This window comes from Culex pipiens, chromosome 1 (assembly GCF_016801865.2).
Source record: "Culex pipiens pallens isolate TS chromosome 1, TS_CPP_V2, whole genome shotgun sequence".
Lineage (NCBI taxonomy): Eukaryota > Metazoa > Arthropoda > Insecta > Diptera > Culicidae > Culex > Culex pipiens.
The window spans coordinates 68561568-68581576 of record NC_068937.1 but is presented as its reverse complement, the minus strand read 5'-3'; the positions used below and the strand labels follow the sequence as shown (position 1 = coordinate 68581576).

The following is a 20009-nucleotide window of genomic DNA, read 5'->3' as shown; positions in this document are numbered from 1 at the left end:
TTAAATAAATAAATATAAATCTATAAAATTACGATTTTTTTAATAAAAAAAATTCAGGAGTTCTAAGAGTTAATGTTATTTCAGGTATTTCTGTAATTTTACAAATTGATGATTGTTTTTTTTTAAGAATTTCAAATAATTTTCTATTATTTTAGGTATGTCTGAATTCATAGATTTTTTACAATATCTGAAATTTTAAAATTTTGATTATTTCTGGAACATTACGAATTATAAGAGTTAATAGAATTTCAGGATTTTTTAGATCATGTTGAATGCTTGGAATTTTTGGGAATATTAAGAACCTATAAAATTTAAGGAAATTTGTAGAGTTTGAGAATTTTAGGAATTTCTGGAATCTTAGAATTTTAGAAATTTCTTGAATTTTTTGGAAGCCTAGGAATTTTAGGAAATCTAGACATTTTAGGAATTTAAAAAAATAATTTATTTCCTGATATTTATAGGAATTTTAATTGGCTTGAGATTTTTAATAAAAAAATCAAATTATTCGCTCTACAGCATTGCCTTGGCGTTCTCGATTGCGAGATTCCTACTCGAAACTAGGTGTCCGAAGGTTTGATTGTTGAGGCAATTGCAAACCTCTTTTTACACCTAAGCTCCCATCCACCCCGAGATTCGAACTGACGACCTTTGGATTGTTAGTCCAACTGCCTACCAGCGACTCCACCGAGACAGGACCCAGGGAGACGACTCCTACACCTGGACTGAGCTAACGACCTAACCTCAAGGTTAGACCGGGGCCAACATTTACTTCCCCGTCCGACGGAAGGCGTGATCAGACAAATCTCGTCTCGAAAAATGCCACCGGGACCGTCTGGGATCAAACCCAGGCCGACTGGGTGAGAGGCAATCACGCTTACCCCTACACCACGGTCCCGGATTTTTAATAATGTATGTTATTTTAGAATTTCAGAAATTTCTTTTTGTTTTTGGAATTATTCAAGAAACTTTAGTTTTTGTTTTTAATTCAAGGAATTTTAAGAGTTTAAAGAATTTTGGATATTGTAGGAATTTTAAGAACCTAAATAATTTTAGGATTTTTTAAAATTCTCGGAAATTAGGTATGGAATTTTAGAAATGTAAAGAATTTTTTTTTGAAATTTATGTTTTTTTAAGAATTTCAAATATTTTTCTATTATTTTAGGTATGTATGAATTCATAGATTTTTTACAATATCTGAAATTTTAAAATTTTGATTATTTCTGGAACATTTCGAATTATAAGAGTTAATAGAATTTCAGGATTTTTTAGATCATGTTGAATGCTTGGAATTTTTGGGAATATTAAGAACCTATAAAATTTAAGGAAATTTGTAGAGTTTGAGAATTTTAGGAATTTCTGGAGTCTTAGAATTTTAGAAATTTCTTGAATTTTTTGGAAGCCAAGGAATTTTAAGAAATCTAGACATTTTAGGAATTTTAATAAAATCAATCATTTCCTAATATTTGCAGGAATTTTAATTGGCTTGAGAATTTTAATAATGTATGTTATTTTAGAATTTCAGAAATTTCTTTTTGTTTTTGGAATTATTCAAGAAACTGTAGGTTTTGTTTTTAATTCAAGGAATTTTAAGAGTTTAAAGAATTTTGGATACTGTAGGAATTTTAAGAACGGAAATTATTTTAGGATTTTTTATAATTCTTGGAAATTATGGAATTTTAGAAATGTAAAGAATTTTTTTTTAAATTTATGTTGAATTGTTTTTTTTAACAATTTCTTAATTTTTGTTTGAATTATAAAATTTTTATAATATATTATTTAAAATTTTTTTTTATAGTTTAATTATTTTGAAAAAAAATCCTTGATATCTTTAGAATTTCAGAAATGTTAATGGTTTTAGAAATTTCATAAATTTTATAAATATTAGGAATTTTAGAACAATACGAAATTTCAGAGTTTGTTCAGTTATCATTTTTTTTATTTTAAATGTTTTAGGAAGTATAGGATTTTGGATCTTGTTATTGAGTAAATTTGGATTTTTTTTTAACAATGAAAAATGCTGTTCAACAGTGAAATTTAATTTATGTTAAGAATAAATTAAAACAAGTCATTTTACGCAGAAGAATATATTTTAAAGCAAATTATTTCACAATTTTATTATTAGCACTCGATTCAACTCTTCTGGTGGCCCTCGAATCCCAAGTCCAGCTACGGTCGGCCCCTTTCAGCACGAGGAAGCGAATGTTGTACAGGCCCACCTTTTCGCGCATACAAGACGTTTCTTTGACTATTTAAAGCGGCAGCCTTCTTTTTTTCCATCTGGTCCTTGGCCTCGAGCAGACGTTTGCGTTTTTTTTTTCGAAGAATCTGGAATTCCGAAAGAAACTTCAAAAATCCTACCAGCGAAGTAAAAAAATGGGACTCACCTAAACATGTATCACTTGTCTCCGATGCAGTGATCTATGGTGAGAGTGTGCTCCAGCAGCCAGCGCGATCCGCTTGGTACGTAGTCGCCTATCCGCGCGTTGTTGATTAAGGCATGCGCAAAGTTCTCTTCCGCGGCTTCGTCGACCTAGCTGATGAGGATGAGGACTCCGCAGATGCGCGCCTTTGCTCCACCTGGAGCAGACATTTGATGAAGGCGCGGCCTTTGCTCCCGCATTAATCGCTGCTGCTTGCTTGGTCGTTATCGGGAGACATCAAAGCATCTAAATCACAATAGGTGCCGTAAAACGGTGATGTGCATGAAGAAAAAGCAGGAAAATATTTTAATGATATCTTATTTTTAACATAACAGCTTTTCCTTTGCAAAAAAAAACGAACATCCAGAAGTTCAACCCAATCTCTTAATGGCCACGGAACTGGGCAAACATTTTCGGAAGGCCAAAAAACTTCCTCCCTTTTACGCAAAGAACTCCTTCCGGATGGTGACAGACTCAGCAAAAATCATCCGGAAGGCCAAGAAACATCATCCCTCTTGCGCAGGGAATTCCTTCCGCATGGTCACAGAACCGGGAAAACCCTTCCGGAAGGTCATGAAGCATCGTCACTCTTACGCAGGGAAACCTCCAGAATGGCCACGGAATCGACAAACCCCATCCGGAAGGCCAAAAATCATCCTCCTTCTTGCGCAGGGAACTCTTTCCGGATGCTCACAGAGCCGGCAAAAATCATCCGAAAGGTCAAGAATCATCATCCCTCTTGCGCAGGGAACTCCTTCCGGATGTTCACAGAATCGGCAAAACCATCTGGAAGTCCAAGAAGCATACTCCCCAAACCGATTCCGTGGTCATTAAAACCGGAACCATGATAATTAAAAAGATACTTACCGGAATTTTGATAACCGCAATCCAATTTGTCCAATTTTCCACCATTCACACGCGAACAAATCGAAAACAACGAACAGCTGATTTCGATGTTTACAAACATCGTTTGTTGGTGTGCGAGAAACTCGCACGAAACTAGAAAAAAATCGAGTGCGGCACTCGCACTTTCAGTTCCAAGATGGAGGCAAAACTCGTGCGGCACCAGCGCTAGTTTCTTCAAACAAACACTTTGACAGCTCTGAGTGCGGCACTCAGTGCGGAACTAGCCCTCAAACGAACGTACCATAAGTCCAAAAGTTACACCTTTTTCAGTTCGGACCCCTGAACTGGCAAAGATGTAACTTTTACACTTTTTGCAGTTCGCACTTTACACTTTTTTCAGTTCGAGGGTTTAAACTAGTCGGTGTTGTAAAATCGAACTGCAAAAAGTGTAATGCCGATTCTCCGTGTAACAGCATTCTAGCAGAAGTGTTCCACAATTCTAAAAGGATTCTTGCAGAACCAGCCGTGCTAGAATATTTCGTGACAGCTAGCATAAAACTCGCATAACTGCACGGTTACTGAAAATCGCACTTTTGGGAGTTCAGAAATCGCACTTTTGACAGTTCGCTTAAACGAACTCAAAAAAGTGCGATTTCGCGAACTCGAAAAACTGTGAAAATCACCAAAAAACGAGTTCAGTTATGCGAACTCCCAAAAGTGCGATTTTGGACTTAGCGAATTTTTTGAAATTCGTTTGAAACGTTTCTTCCCAAATGTTTATTGTTTAGTTGTGTTTTGTGCTCCGGAGTTTAGAGCTGGATTTCAGGTAAGTAAAACGGACGGATTTTTGATGGTTTTGCAAGAGAAATCTGTGCACCGGTGGACGGATTGCCTGCCAATGTTGACGAAATGATCCATCCACCGGTGGACGGATTACTGGAAAAGGTTATGCAAGAGGAATCCGTCCGCCGGTAGACGGATTGCCTGCCAATGTTGGGGAAAGGTTTTGCAAGAGGAATCCGTCCGCCGGTGGACGGATTACCTGCCAATGTTGGGGAAAGGTTTTGCAAGAGGAATTCGTCCGCCGGTGGACGGATTGCCTGCCAATGTTGACGAAATGATCCGTCCACCGGTGGACGGATTACTGGAAAAGGTTATGCAAGAGGAATCCGTCCGCCGGTAGACGGATTGCCTGCCAATGTTGGGGAAAGGTTTTGCAAGAGGAATCCGTCCGCCGGTGGACGGATTACCTGCCAATGTTGGGGAAAAGGTTCCGTCCACCGGTGGACGGATTACTGGACAAGGTTTTGTAAGAGGAATCCGTCCGCCGGTAGACGGATTGCCTGCCAATGTTGGGGAAAGGTTTTGCAAGAGGAATCCGTCCGCCGGTAGACGGATTGCCTGCCAATGTTGGGGAAAAGGTTTTGCAAGAGGAATCCGTCCGCCGGTGGACGGATTACCTGGCAATGTTGGCGAAAAGGTTCGGTCCACCGGTGGACGGATTACTGGACAAGGTTTTATAAGAGGAATCCATCCGTCCGCTGGTGGACGAATTGCCCGCAAATGTTGGCGAGAAGGTGGACGGATTATTGGACAAGGTTTTGCTAAAGGAGTCTGTCCGTCGGAGGACGGATTGCCTACCAATGTTGACGAGAAGGTTGACAAGGTTTTGCAAGAGGGATCCGTTCGCCGGTAGACAGATTGCCTGCCAATATTGGCGAGAAGGTGGACAGATTACTGGATAAGGTTTTGCTAGAGGAATCCGTCCACCGGTGGAAGGATTGTTTGCAAAATAATTCTGTCCACCGATAGAAGGATTTATTCATATTTTGCAAGAGTAAGTTGGTAAAGGAACTATTATTCTGACGGACAAATTTTTTTCGTGAATTTTGCAGATGGAACCGGTCTATCTAGACTAAAATGGACACTGCCCCGCCGTCAGGGTTTCTGGTCCTGCTAGGCTTAAGGTCACTCGAGAGAAAATGGACGCCGCTTCGACGGAATCCACGCCATCCAAGTACGACCAGCAGGGCGCGAGGTATGAGGAATTTGCGGAACTTTATCCGGGACACTGGCGTAGCGGACCGGTTCGAGGAGTTTCCGATGCTGCGAGATATGATCCTGCGGATAACAAGTTGATCTCCATCAACTTTTGCGATGTTGACCGCACGATGACGAGGTAACGGATGAGAAGATCAGGACCATCAGGACGAGACCATTTCAACTCGAACGTGATGGTCACGGATCTCCGTCTTATGCGCTCGTCGCCGATTCCACGCCAGTCGATCTTCCGGTAGTTCGACTCGAAGGTGTCCACCAGCTGGCGAAGGTATGTCCCACAGGTTCAGCTAGGCATCAAAATCCATCTAACTCAACCTTTTTTCAGATAACTCAGCTTGGCGACCAGTAACGTGCTGCAGACGTACGTGGCCCGAACGGCGGGTTCGGTCGTTGTCAGCGACACCGGCTGATGGCGCATTACGATTAACTCAAATAAAAAATAAAACTGCTTCACTTTCAATCGGGAACACGGTTCCAGCTTCCCCCTTTGATGGAGGATCAGTTTCTCAGTAAACTGGTCTTGAACTTACTTTATTTTTCTTTTATGTGATCCATGACCTGGCCGCCTTCAATCCGGTACGACCTGTTCTGGTATGTATGAACTAATCTAGACCTTATTTTGTTCTTCTTTTATGCGATCCACGATCTGCGACAGTTTCCCCCAGTATCCTGCGATAGACCTCGTGCGCGGTCGGCCCTGGCTCGGTACGCTCGTCACCATTTCAATTTGCGGTAGATCTCGTGCGCCGTCGGACAAGATGATAGTGTTCGGAGACGGCGATGTCACAAACTTAATGGGGCGCTGTCAAAACAGGCCGGGTCGCTGCTGGACCGGGGAATTCATCCGATTCATATTGTCGATGGGTTCGAGCTGGCGGCGCAGTGCGCGATCAAGCATTTGAACAAGAGCATCTTGTAGGAAGTTAAACTGGCGAGGCTTCATGATCTGGATGGTGCCGACGAGAAAACCCCGCATCACTTCAGAGGAAAGCACTGGCCGCCGCGCTGGATCCGCTCAGGTTAAAATTTGGGACGTGACGATCGGCGAACTGATGGCGGAAATTCACCGGAACAACCTCATGACATGCAACGCAAGGAATATATGAAATCTACCTCGAACAGTCACCCACGAGCTTCGCCTTCAAGCTGAAAAAGAAGCTTCAGTTCAACTTCACTCCGAACCAAAGCCAAGAACCGAAAACTGGCAAGTAACCGCCTTCTTTGACTTTGCGGCACAGTACGAGAAAGACTTTACCAGCGATCCGGCGAACTTATAGAAACGACTCAGCAATGGCGGATTCGGAGCGGAGCTCTGAAACCGTTCTCTCTCGTCCTCCGGTCCAACTCCGTATTACGAGGCGGCCACTGTGCAGAAGCGACAAAACCACAGCGAAGAAACGTCCCAAAAACCTGGCAGCAGTACAGCTCTTTCTTTCTGGGGAGAGTGCTTTTCACAGCTGAGATTATGTTTTTGAAAGCTTATTTGTGTTTTTTTGTCGAGTTCCTATACATAGGAGATTCTAAACGGCGTGTTGAATTGAATTTATATGAGATGTTTCTCCTTGATGCGCTGATGCGCGTTCTGAAATATGTATGAACAGTTGATGTTTTTCAATACAGTCAGTCAGAACAACTTTATTTTTCTCAGGGAAAATAAAAACACCTGGCAGGTTAAATAGGAGCATTTATTCTTCACTTAGCTTCAAAGGTTAATCACGATATAACGCACTTGTATATTTACTTTTTTCTATCCTTTATTCCTCATTAATTACATTTCCTGAGTGTGTAAAAGGAAACATGCACAGCGTCACAAAAAAGCCACCATAAAAATGTCAGCACTCTCTCTCGCGGCGACCTCCCTTCGGCGAGGCAAATCGGACGGGATCGGCATCACGTCTTCGATGCGGCCAGGGCTCAGAGTGCCGACTAGGCACCCGGTCCTGGGGTCTTGGAGCGGTTTCCGCCGATGGCATGCAGCTTCCGCCGGTGTGCGCGCCGTGGTGATTCTGAGCGACTTTTCAGCGACGCCCTGAGCGGCCAACGAAGCGGCGTAGAGCGAGATCTCGTCATTTCTTGCCGCCGGTGACGGACGATCCAGTTTTCTTGCCGGAAAGATCCGTGACGTGGACTAAGGTTTTGTTTAAGCTGGAATAGATGTATGTCTTTCACTTTGAAAAACGATCTCGCCCTCGCGGACCTACGGTTCGAGCACACAGCAAAACCTGGACATCCTCCTTTCCGGATTTTGTTTTTGCCATCGCAGCTAGAAATAAGAATAATGTTAAACAAAACCTAGTTAAATTTAATGTAATAAACTCACCTTTTTTATAGACGCGGATCGATTTTTCCAACCATAAACATAAAAATACCACGAAATACTGCCAAACTTTTATTGCCCTCACTAGAGTTGAGTTAGTGTTTTGAAACATTTAAGAAATGTCAAAGTGTGATGTAACATTAAAGGCTTACTTTACAGTGATATATAAAGCTTACCATTAATGCTTCAAAACATTATTGTGTTTAATGCTTTGAAACTTTAATTGGCTGTTCTATATGTCATTATACAGTAGGTAATAATGCTTCAAGCTACAAATGTTTCAAAACAATTGGAAAGTCTATTTAAAGTGTCATAGCATTGAGAATGTTTAATAATTTAATTGTTTAATTGTTTAATGAATTTAGAGTTTTGATTAAATGCTTGTGGTTACTTGGGTAATCTCATCGCGATCGGGTGCGCCAACGAGCGGCTCGAGTTCTGGGAGGGCACCACCGGCAACTTCAAGGCAAGCTCGTAGATCTCAATTCGTGTTGGCAGCTAACTGAGGTGCGTTTGTTTCAGGGCATCTACGAGACGGAGCACACCCGCAACAACGGGGTCACAAACATCAAGCTGACCGGGGACAAGGTAGTGGCGGCTCGGCTCAGCGGCTCAGGGGATTTACGTCCGCGTACCGGCGTAGTAAGTTTTATCAACTCAATTGTCCAAGGATCAATTTTAATTGAATTTTAACTTCCAAAATTTCCAGCGAACATTCGCACCAGTTCGGCGGGTAGCTTTAGCATGTTCCAGCAGTCGAACGGACCGGACCGGCCAACGTTCATCACGCCTCGGAGGAGGAGCTGCGCTGCATCTTGGAGTTTCACCAGCAGGGCCACCAGATGCCGGTGACGTGTCAGGAGGTAGCCGGCAGCATGGACCAGCTGCAGTTTACGCTGCACGGTCACTGCGGGCCGATCTCGTGTCGTGGCCCGTTCGAGCCACCGAAGCCCAGCTGGATGTGACCTCGACCGAGGACTACTGCAAGCTGCCCGAGTACGAGCAGGAAAAGTTCAAGCAGGTCAAGGATGCCGGAGCAACGCTCGCAATTTGACAGAGGGAATTCGACGACTAGGCGAACCATTTGCTGCTGCAGCAGGAACTGCCGGCCGTTTGCTGTCCCATTCGGTGGTCCCGAAAACGTACTGATCCCCATCGCCACCAGCGGCAGAATCGTGCCTCGCTTGCTTGGGTTAAACTACACACAGGAAGTGGAACTGGTAACCGGAACTCGCCTGTTGTCGTCATCGTGCTTCCGGCCTTTGTCACCGAACCTAAAATTCTAAGCGGAGTCACGAGATCAGGGTGCAGCATTAAAAGGAGGCGATTAACATTAATTTGAAAATCCACACTTTTTTATAAATGTCTGAGTTTTGCGAATATTGTAATTAATAAAAATAGCGAAGTGTTGTTAATTTATTTTAAACTATGATTGTTTTTATTTCAATCCCAAAAGAGAAATCAAAAAGCGCCCGAAGATAGGCAACATTTTAACCTGTGAAATATTTCCCCATGCTCGAACTCGGCAATTCATGAAAATCATGATTTTGCCAGTTCGACCCACTTTACCAAAAAAAGTGTTATCCGAGTTGAACTCGAAAAATCATGATAATTACCATTTTTTTGGTTTTATTTGGTAAGCGTGTGCATCTCAACTGCATGATGAATTTCGGGAAAAGTATATATATATAGCTATAGCTGTTGACCCTTTTGAAGCAATAGCAATCCGGTTAGGTTACTGAAAAAAATCGTCTGAACCTGCATCGTTTAGCAGACCCTTATTCACCAAACCAAATACTCATTTTCGGCGGAATCTACAGGGACTTTATGACCTCGGAGGTTGCTGGCGTTGACGTTGGAGGCCACGGGCGTTGACAATGGCTGCTGCGGTGTGGCCAGGAGGTCGACGAGGAGGCGAAAACCGACGAAGAGTGAACTGCTGTTGCGAGGCAGCGGCAGGCACGGGAGCCGGGAGCCAGACGGAGCATCACCGGATCGAGCCACCGCGGGAAAGAGCAAGAGCGGTCGCACAGGCAGGAGTGTGAGTAAGAAGAAGATGAGGCCGAGAAAAATAATAGGAAGAAATTAGGTGGGGCAGTAGTGTCGTTGATAGGAAAAACAGATTTCTGGTTCCGGACACCGCTCCTAGACAACCAAAACAGTCTTCGTGGTCGCTGGCGGATATAAGAGGGCTTGTGGATTCGGGTCTTTTGCTGACGAATCAGTCTAGAAGTTATTTGCAAAAAGTCTGAACACAACTGGTAAATTCTGAACTTTTTTTTATAAGGTCCAATAAGCAAATGTGAACTTTAAATGTATTCCGCTCACACCTTATGTCGGAGTAAGCTACTTACACTCAATGTTTACATTTGCTTATTGGACCTTATCCAAAGATAAGTCCAGAAAAAAACTTGATTGCGAACAACTCAAACAAAACAATGTACATTTGTAAACACACGGAGAGACTGTGCCCAGAAATTTTAACAATTAAAATTGTTGATTTTACTTTCGTAAATTTTAACAAAAACGTACTTGTTACTGGCAATTTTCAGTTAAAATAACCAAAATTCAATACTAATTTAATAACCCGTCTGTTGAAAATGCTAAAGGCAAAAAGCTAACAGATTTTCCGAACTCGAATGAACGTGCTCGACTGTTAGCTTTGGGTTTAGAAAAATCAAGAATTTTGTTGGTCGAATATAATTAACAATTGGTTGAATATTTAAAAGACGTACATGGGTTTGTTTACGTCTGTCATTTGGAGTCAGGATTAGAACGAGAGCAGTCGATTTGTTGAGTTTGTGTTGTTAATTATGAAGTGAGAGGATGTGAAAGGTAAACATTACACTATTTAGCTAATGTTGAAGTGGCAAATCAAAGTGTTGCAACTGGGGAGGTGGAATTGGTGACTAGGTTTGTTGATGATTTCTTTGCAGGTGATAATGAAGAGCAAGAGGACGACCTTCGCCATGAGGACCTCTGATGCGAGTGAGTTGAACACGTTATAAGAATGTTTGTAGGAAAGAGAGGGCAGTAGAACGGAGATGCGGGCCAACTCTTCAGGGATAGAGCAGCCCGGGCAAATTTAACAAAATTTTGGTTAATCTAAGTAAGTATTAGTTTATTTATCTAATGTGATTCTTGTTATAAAACTGAATCATTAAAAAGCTTCACGCTTACGACGGATAAAATCTTAATGAATCATTATTTTTTCAGAATCATCAATTATAAAATACATAGAAATGCGTATACATGACAACATGAAAAAATAGAGATGAAGTAAAATATAAAAAAAAGAATATATAAAATATATAAAAGAATAAAATTATTATCTTGAAAGTTTTGTTGCAATACGACTGCTCAATAAACTGGTAAGCTAAACTCAAAATATTTTTTCAGGAATCGGAGTACGTTGAAAAAATTTAATCAAATGCAGTGAAAGTGTGTTGCCAAAAGTAATTGTTAAATTAATGCAAGCTTGGTAAGTAGCATTATTGATATTTCTTCTTTCCTCATTATAATTACATTTATTTACGTTCTTTTTCAAAGTTTATAGCCGAAATTAAGTTTTTTTTTATTAAATTACTAATAAATTTCACATGTCTATTAGCAGCAAAAGGTTCACTTTGGTGAAAATTCTGTGTCCCACCACAAGAAAAATAGCTAAACCTGAGACCGTTGTAGATGATGATGACTTATCGGATGATTTCACAGTCATGGTAAGTGAATGGTCAGCGAACGACTGGACAACGCGTACCATAGGTACTACAAGTACCGTAGGTATAAAATAGACCCACCAAGTGGTCCTTTAGCCTCTTGTTCAGTAACTCCGATACCCTGGCCTCCCCGCGGCGCTGGCCGGGATACTAGTAACCATTGGAGAGATCGGGTAACCAACCCCGGTGGGAACTATGGTAGTATGCTGACAGGGTAGGGGGGGCTCCACCCTCTTCGGAGGGTGTAGCTGTACCGTTAAGCTTCGAGACAAAAGCCCCCGTTACGGTGTCGAGAGAAAACCTCAGCTGGGTCCCGGAAGCTGCAAAGTGGCAGCCCCACCCCGAGACTAGGTATTCGCAGCCCTGGTTAGGCGGCATACCGAAGCGAAACACCAACTCAGAAAAACAAAAGAAGAAATTCAGGACGGATAAATCGGCATCAGACCAGGCGATGTAAAAAGGACAACGATTGGAAACTCGGTACTTGGAAGGTTCGAACTCTCCAAGATCCTGCACGTGCTGGCCTTCTTGCCCGGGAGCTGCACAAGCTGAACGTGCATGTGGCCGCCATCCAGGAAGTTCGATGGCCCGGTCATGTAGAGCGAGAATTCACGGCGGTGGACCCCATCGCCAACACCTCTTTCAAGTACCACATCTACTACAGTGGCGGCGAAAAGGCGATGCACGGAGTCGGTTTCGTAGTGATTGGGGATCAGAAGAACCGAGTCATCAAGTGGAAGGTGGTGAATGACCGGATCTGCGTGTTAAGAATAAAGGGCAAATTCTTCAACTACAGCCTGATCAACATCTACGCGCCGACGAACGACAAGCCCGATGACGATAAAGACGCTTTCTACGAGCGTCTCGACAAGACCTATGGAGAGTGCCCAAGACACGACGTGAAGATAGTCATCGGAGACGCAAACGCGCAGGTCGGAAGGGAAGCCTACTTCCATCCTGTCATCGGCAAGGAGAGCCTTCATCCTCGCACGAATGACAACGGCCTACACAGAAAAAAAAATCCGGTAAATTTACATCATTAATGATGTACCAAAAGTGCACGTCATTAATGATGCGAATTTACATCAAATTCATTTTAAATTTAAGTTTCATCCGATGTAATTGTGCCGAACAAACAGCGCTTCAAAACATGTAAATTTCCGATGAAATCTACGTAAATTTACCCAAGTCAAAAATTTTTTTGCTCCATTGAATCTAGAATCTGACGTAATTTTCAAATTTTATTACCGTTTGATGCAGTTCAGAAATGCACACATTTAGGTTATTTTATAATCAAACTAAGCACTTTAATTGTAGATTATTTTTTAAGATGCTATCAACACAGGAAAACCATTGCGCATAGGATCTTTTGAAAAAATACTCTAGAATTTATTCTCTGCTTGACCAAAAATAAACTAAAGTTAATCATTGTAAAATGCCAAAGGTAAAAAATTTGCTAATTTTATGCAGACTCTAGATTCAACGGAGCAGGCTTGGCCGAATGGTTACGCTGAAAAGAATGGAAATAAAAAAAAATAACTTACATGTGTCCAACTCACACTAGCTCGTTTGTAATCATGAGACCTAGCACATCGCCGGTAGCGGTTAGCCCGGAGCAGACAGAGTGGAGTATCGTCGGTAGTCCCAGGCGTGTGGATGCTCTACGGGAACCATGTACCTGACGCGTTGCTCCTGATATCCTCGGCAGATTCGTTGTCACTGCAATCCGGATCTTCGAAGTTGTACTAATATAGTACACCAGCCGCTTCTTCTTTCTCGGAATCCGCGCAGATCTTGCGCTTCTGCCGACGATAGCCTACTTTGGCTGCTGCCGCTGTTGTCACCGTTGCAGCTCCATAATTACGTGCAATGAGACCTTTAAACACAAATAATTAGTATAGGTATTATTTTGATTCACTAAAAATTAGGAAGATAGAAAAAAAACAAAACAAACCTGTAGAATTTAGGTAACATTAGATTATTACGATAGAATCCGGCGTGATCGCCGGTCTGGCTGTAATTTGGTAGATCGGCAGCTTGGCCTCAAGTTCGATGGTGTTATTGGCAATGCTGACGATCGGGTTTCTTGAATAACCTTCTCCAAAACGATTTGGCAAATTCGTCGCTGGCCTTGTTCTTGGGTGTGCGAAGCCGTACTTGGATTTGGTACACTTATCCGGATCAGCTCGTTGATGGGCGTTTCACGACCTAACTCGTCCAACGAGGGAGGCCAGGTGATCGGCGGCTAGCCAGCATTTTTTAGCAACCCAGCGGCGATGACGACAATCGATAAGCTGGGCTCCATCGTTGATGATAGTCTCGTTGCCCTCCATCAGAATTTCGTCCAACCCGACCGGGCCAAGCGGAGGTTTGACAATATTGGCAATCGAGGATTATGTCCATCACTGGAAAATAACATAATTAAAATTTGATCAGTCCATTACCTGATTTTGTTCTGCTTTCCCCCTAACCCCCGGATTATCATAAAATAATTCATTTTCTCACTCACTCTCTGGATGTCCAAGTTCCCATGAGGGACAGTGCACTGGCGACGATGGAAAGGATGCTGATGGAATCGTCACACCAGCATATCAATTTTCACTCGACAATTTAGCGCAGCGAGACCGAGACGATGAAAGCAATTTTGTTTTGTTTTTCAAGGTCGCAAACAGTTTGACAGCTCCGCGCGTGGGAATGTCGAGTCGACATTGTCGACTAACCCTGAGACTGAGCTTTTATCCAGTATAGGCAGGGTTGCCAGAGTTGAATTAATAATCAATACATCTGTATTGAGTGTCTTGCGAACCTTCGAGGTGAACGGACACTAGAGCTGCGGTATTTTTTACTACCTAAGCGCAGAGTTATTTAAAAAAAAATCACAGTCTTTTTAAAGACTACCTGAGTTATTTTCCCAAATTCTAAACAGTATTTTCAAGGCTAACCCCACCTGAAATTTTGTTGTATTTTACAAACGAAGCCATCTTTTTAAAGAGAACTTTGCTTGCAAAATGCGTCAAAACAAAGGTAAACGCAAATCTTCTGAAGATTTGGTCGTTACGTCGGTGAAGCGTTTGAACGCTAAACCGGCTAACGGAAACAGAAAAAGAAAACAGCCTCATCCGAGGTCTGATTCTGATTCTGAAAGTGAGGTCAATCCTCCAATTCCATTGGCTAACAGTTTCGGTGTTTTATCCGAAACTGTTGACAAGGATCCTTCTCCTCGTACTGAGCTTTCTGCCGTCGAGAAACGAGTAAAGGCTCCGCCAATTGTAGTGACTTCCGTCTCCGATTTGGCCAGCTTTCGAACGCAACTGAAGAATTGCAAGGAAACTTGCAATTTGAAGGTTTCGTTCCAGCTTGGTCGAAGAGGAGAATGTCGCTTGTTGACGGAATCTTTACAAGATCACCAAACTTTTGTTGGTTATTTGAAAAACCACAAACACAATTTCTACACGTATGAGACCAAGAATGCTCGTCCATTCAAGGCGGTCCTGAAAGGTCTCTCCAACGACTTGTCGGTGGATGAGATCATCCCAAGTAATACCAATGGAGAAAAAATCAAACGGGAATATTTCTCGCTTTGGTTTGACTTCACAATTTTATCTGATTCATTTCAACAGAAATGAAATCAACAATTTGAAACTTTTGGACAAAGTACAGTTTTTGTTCCATGTACGGGTAAAGTGGGAGCATTTTAAGAAACATGGCGGTAATGGCCAGAATCTGACCCAGTGCCGGCGTTGCCAGGCATTCGGTCACGGTACTGATCATTGCGCCATGGTTCCAAAATGCATGGTTTGCGGGGATTCTTCTCACGACAAGGACAATTGTCCCGTGAAAGAAGTCACCCAATTTAAATGTGCAAATTGTGGTGGAAATCACAAATCAAATTTCTGGGATTGCCCCATCAGAAAAAAGGTTTTGGATTCTCGTGCTAAGCATCAGCCGAAATCCAAACCGAAATTTTCTCAAAGTCAGGTTTTACCTGCATCTTTAAATCAAACGTTCGTGCTGTCTCACTCGAACAATACCCCTACCGTGGAAAAGTTAGGTAACAGCAATGGCATTTCTTATGCCAACGTCGTTTCGGGTTCGGGTTCATCCACGAATTTTAAATCCTCTACCAATTTTCAAATTGGGCAGGTACCTCAAATTTCATTTGAAAATTTTTCTGCTGGCAACGCTTTGGGATCTTCTGATCTCGGCGATGTTACGTTTGAAAAAATGACTTTTTTGCAAAACTCACTGTTTGGTTTGATTCAAACAATGAGTAATGCTACATCCATGATGGAAGCTATCCAGATTGGATTAAAATTTGCGAATGATGTTGTTCTTACCCTGAAGTTTAATCATGGATCTAAGTAATTCCATCAATATTATGAATTTTAATGCTCGCTCTTTAAAAGCGAAAGAAAATGAATTTTTCAACTTTTTACGAGTTCATAACGTGCATGTTGCTGTTATAACCGAAACATTTTTAAAAACTGGCACTTATTTGAAAAGTGATCCAGATTATAAAATTATAACCAATAACAGAATTAATCGAAATGGCGGTGGAGTTGCAATAGTTATCCACCGTAGTATGACTTATAGCACGTTACGTGACTTTAAGTTGAAAGTTATTGAAAGTTTGGGCATTGAACTTGAAACTTCTTTTGGGAAAATTATGATTGCAGCTGCATATTTGCCTTTCCAATGCACTGGGGAAAATAAAAATTATTTCAAAGGGGATTTGAATAAACTTACTCGGCATAGATCTCGATTTTTGATCATCGGTGATTTTAATGCCAAACACCAATCTTGGAATAATTCAAAAGTAAATTCCAATGGTAAAATTCTATTCAGAGATTGCACTTCTGGTCTTTATTCGGTTTTATACCCGAATGGGCCAACTTGCTTTTCTTCTGTTAGAAATCCATCAACAATTGATTTGGTTTTGACAAATCAAAGTCAGTATTGTGGTCCTTTAGTGACTCATGCTGATTTTGATTCTGATCACCTTCCAGTAACTTTTTCAATTTCTCATGAAGCAGTTATCAGACCCAATAGTTCTGTGTTTAATTATCACAAAGCTAATTGGGACAGGTATCAGCATCATATTGAGAATAATTTAAATCATGATTTTGTTTTAGAAACCAAAGCTGATATTGATTCAGCCTTGGAATCTTTAACTAATGCAATTTTGGATGCTAGGAATATTGCAATTCCTAAAGTCCAAGTCAAATTTGATTCTCCCATTATTGATGACGATCTTCAGCTTCTGATTCGTCTGAAAAATGTTCGCCGAAGACAGTATCAACGTACTCGTGATCCTGCACTGAAGCGAATTCAAAAAGATTTGCAAAAGGTTATTGACCACAGATTCACTCTCCTGCGAAATGAAAAGTTCGCAAGAGATGTCGAACAAATTAAACCTTATTCCAAACCTTTTTGGAAACTTTCAAAGGTTCTTAAGAAACCTCAAAAACCAATCCCTTCTTTAAAAGATGGTGATAATATTCTATTAACTAATGGGGAGAAAGCTCAAAAACTTGCTCAGCAGTTTGAGAGTGCTCATAATTTCAACTTAAATGTTCTGAGTCCTATTGAAAATCAAATTTCAATAGAATTTCAGAATATTGTTGAACAACAGTTTTCATCAGATGATGTTTTTAATACGGATCTGAATGAAATAAAATCTATTATCAAAAAGTTTAAAAATATGAAAGCCCCTGGTGAGGATGGCATTTTTTACATATTAATTAAAAAATTACCTGAAGCAACTTTAAGTAGCTTGGTCAAAATTTGCAACAAATGTTTTGATTTGGCATATTTTCCCAGTAGTTGGAAAAATGCCAAAGTAGTTCCGATTTTGAAACCGGATAAAAATCCTGCTGAAGCCTCAAGCTATCGGCCCATTAGTTTGCTTTCATCTATTAGTAAATTATTCGAAAGAATAATTCTTAATAGAATGATGACGCACATTAATGAAAATTCAATTTTCGCTGATGAGCAGTTTGGATTTCGCCTTGGGCATTCAACTACTCATCAGTTGTTGAGAGTTTCAAATTTAATTCGAAGCAACAAATCTGAGGGCTATTCTACTGGCGCTGCTCTTCTAGACATAGAAAAAGCATTTGACAGTGTTTGGCATAAAGGTTTGATTGCGAAATTGAAAAGGTTTAATTTTCCGATTTATATCGTGAAAATTATTCAAAATTATTTGACGGATCGTACTCTGCAGGTATGTTATCAGAATAGCAAATCTGATCAACTACCTGTACGTGCTGGCGTCCCTCAAGGAAGCATTTTGGGTCCAATTTTATACAATATTTTTACTTCTGACTTGCCTGATTTGCCCCCAGGATGTCAGAAATCACTTTTTGCTGATGATACAAGCATCTCCGCCAAAGGTAGAATCCTTCGTGTCATCACAAGAAGATTACAAAAAAGCTTGGATATTTTCAATTCCTATTTGAAAGAATGGAAAATTACTCCAAATGCTGCAAAAACTCAACTTATTATTTTCCCTCACAAACCAAGGGCTGATTTTCTTAAACCAAAAAGTCATCACATTATAAAGATGAATGAGGTAAATTTAAAGTGGGAGGATCAAGTAAAATATCTTGGACTTGCTTTTGACAAAAACCTTACTTACAAGGATCACATTGAAAGTATCCAGGTTAAATGTAACAAATATATTAAATGTTTGTATCCACTTATAAACAGGAATTCTGGACTTTGTCTCAAGAATAAACTGTTAATTTATAAACAAATTTTCAGACCTGCCATGCTTTATGCTGTGCCGATCTGGACAAGCTGTTGCTTAACCAGGAAGAAAAAACTTCAGAGGATTCAGAACAAAATTCTGAAAATGATTCTGAAACTTCCTCCCTGGTTCAGCACCAGTGAACTTCATCAATTAGCCGAAGTTGACACTTTGGATGTTATGTCCAATAAGATAATTGATGCATTTCGACAAAAATCATTGCAGTCTTCAGCTGCATTGATCCGCTCTTTATATAGTTTATAAGTTAGTTTTAAGGTATCCCTTTTCCCTTTTGTACATGTAGGACCTCCTACATTTGAAATCACTGAATAGCGAAAGCTACAATATTTCATGAATAAATGAAAGTTGCTAGTATTTAAAATTGAGGTGAAAAGTCATCGATTGTGATTGGACACTCAATAATATTTTAACTGAATGAATGTACATGGAAGAGAAAATCAAAACAAATATAAATTAAAAAAAAAAAAAAAAAATACATCTGTATCAATCTATTTGTATCTGTTAAAGGGCAGTGAATGACTAAGGGCCCTTACAGAGTGGACGCTGCAAGCGACGCTACAAGCGACGCGACTAATTTGACAGGCGAAGCGACTACGCGCGACTCATTTGCGGCCAGCAGAAATCGCTCGCCTATTCAGAGTAGAAGCGATTTTTCGCTGCGCTACAAGCGACGAACAAGCAACTGTCAAATTGGTCGCGCGACCGACCTGTGCAAACCGAGGTCAGTCGCTTGCAAATCAAGCGATTTAAATTGATTCTGATGTTTTGTTCAGCTTTTCGCTACTCAAAATTTCGAACAAAATGAGCTGAAGAATTGTTTAATGCAATAAATAAAGTACATTTAATAAAAAAATTGCAAAATGGTTCGAAATGAATTTTAAATTGTAAATAAAAAAAAAATCTAAATTCTTCATATTGGAAGGGCATCTCAGAAAGGGTCCACCGAAATAATTTGGTGGCCATTGGCCACTCCGGAACCGGTTCTGAATGTCCTCCGAGGAACCACCGAAGTGGCCAATACCTGATAAGAGCAAAACCGGTCAATATTGGTATCGAAATTCTTCATTTTGGAAGGACATTTCAAAAATGGTCAACCAAAATAATTTGGTGGCCACTCCGGAACCGGTTCTAAATGTCCTCCGGGGAACCACCGAAGTGGCCAATATCTGATCAGAAGAAAACTAGTCAATGTTGGTATCAAAATTCTTCATATTGGAAGGGCATCTCAGAAAGGGTCCACCGAAATAATTTGGTGGCCACTAGCCACTCCGGAACCGGTTCTGAATGTCCTCCGGGGAACCACCGAAGTGGCCAATATCTGATCAAAGCAAAACCAGTCAATATTGGTATCGAAATTCTTCATTTTGGAAGGACATCTCAGAAATGGTCCACCAAAATAATTTGGTGGCCACTGGCCACTCCGGAACCGGTTCTAAATGTCCTCCGGGGAACCACCGATGTGGCCAATATCTGATCAGAAGAAAACTAGTCAATGTTGGTATCAAAATTCTTCATATTGGAAGGGCATCTCAAAAAGGGTCCACCGAAATAATTTGGTGGCCACTGGCCACTCCGGAACCGGTTCTGAATGTCCTCCGGGGAACCACCGAAGTGGCCAATATCTGATCAAAGCAAAACCAGTCAAGATTGGTATCGAAATTCTTCATTTTGGCCACACCGGAACTGGTTCTGAATGTCCTCCGGGGAACCACCGAAGTATCTGATCAGGACAAAATCAGTCAATATTGGTATCAAAATTCTGCATTTTGGAAGAACGTCTAAAAAATGGTCCACCGAAATAATTTGGTGGCCACTGGCCACTCCGGAACCACCGAAGTGGCCAATAGCTGATCCAGGGCTGTGGAGTCGGGTCATATTTC

General features: G+C 41.1%; 2 protein-coding genes and 1 long non-coding RNA gene across 3 annotated transcripts in view; 2 read left to right on the top strand and 1 right to left on the bottom strand.

Moving 5' to 3' along the window:
- LOC128093327 (uncharacterized) overlaps positions 1–20009 on the bottom strand; it is a 481727-nt gene that overhangs the window by 347371 nt on the left and 114347 nt on the right. The window lies entirely within an intron of this gene.
- LOC120428037 (uncharacterized) lies at positions 1844–10078 on the top strand. The gene is made up of 4 exons (XR_005607028.2): positions 1844–4092; positions 5162–5595; positions 5653–8286; positions 8354–10078. It is a non-coding gene; the product is annotated as an uncharacterized LOC120428037 (long non-coding RNA).
- On the top strand, positions 11372–13109 carry LOC128093864 (craniofacial development protein 2-like). Its single transcript, XM_052711715.1, has 3 exons — positions 11372–11420; positions 11868–12326; positions 13069–13109. Exons 1-3 carry the CDS (start codon positions 11372–11374, stop codon positions 13107–13109), a joined length of 549 nt encoding a protein of 182 aa, XP_052567675.1.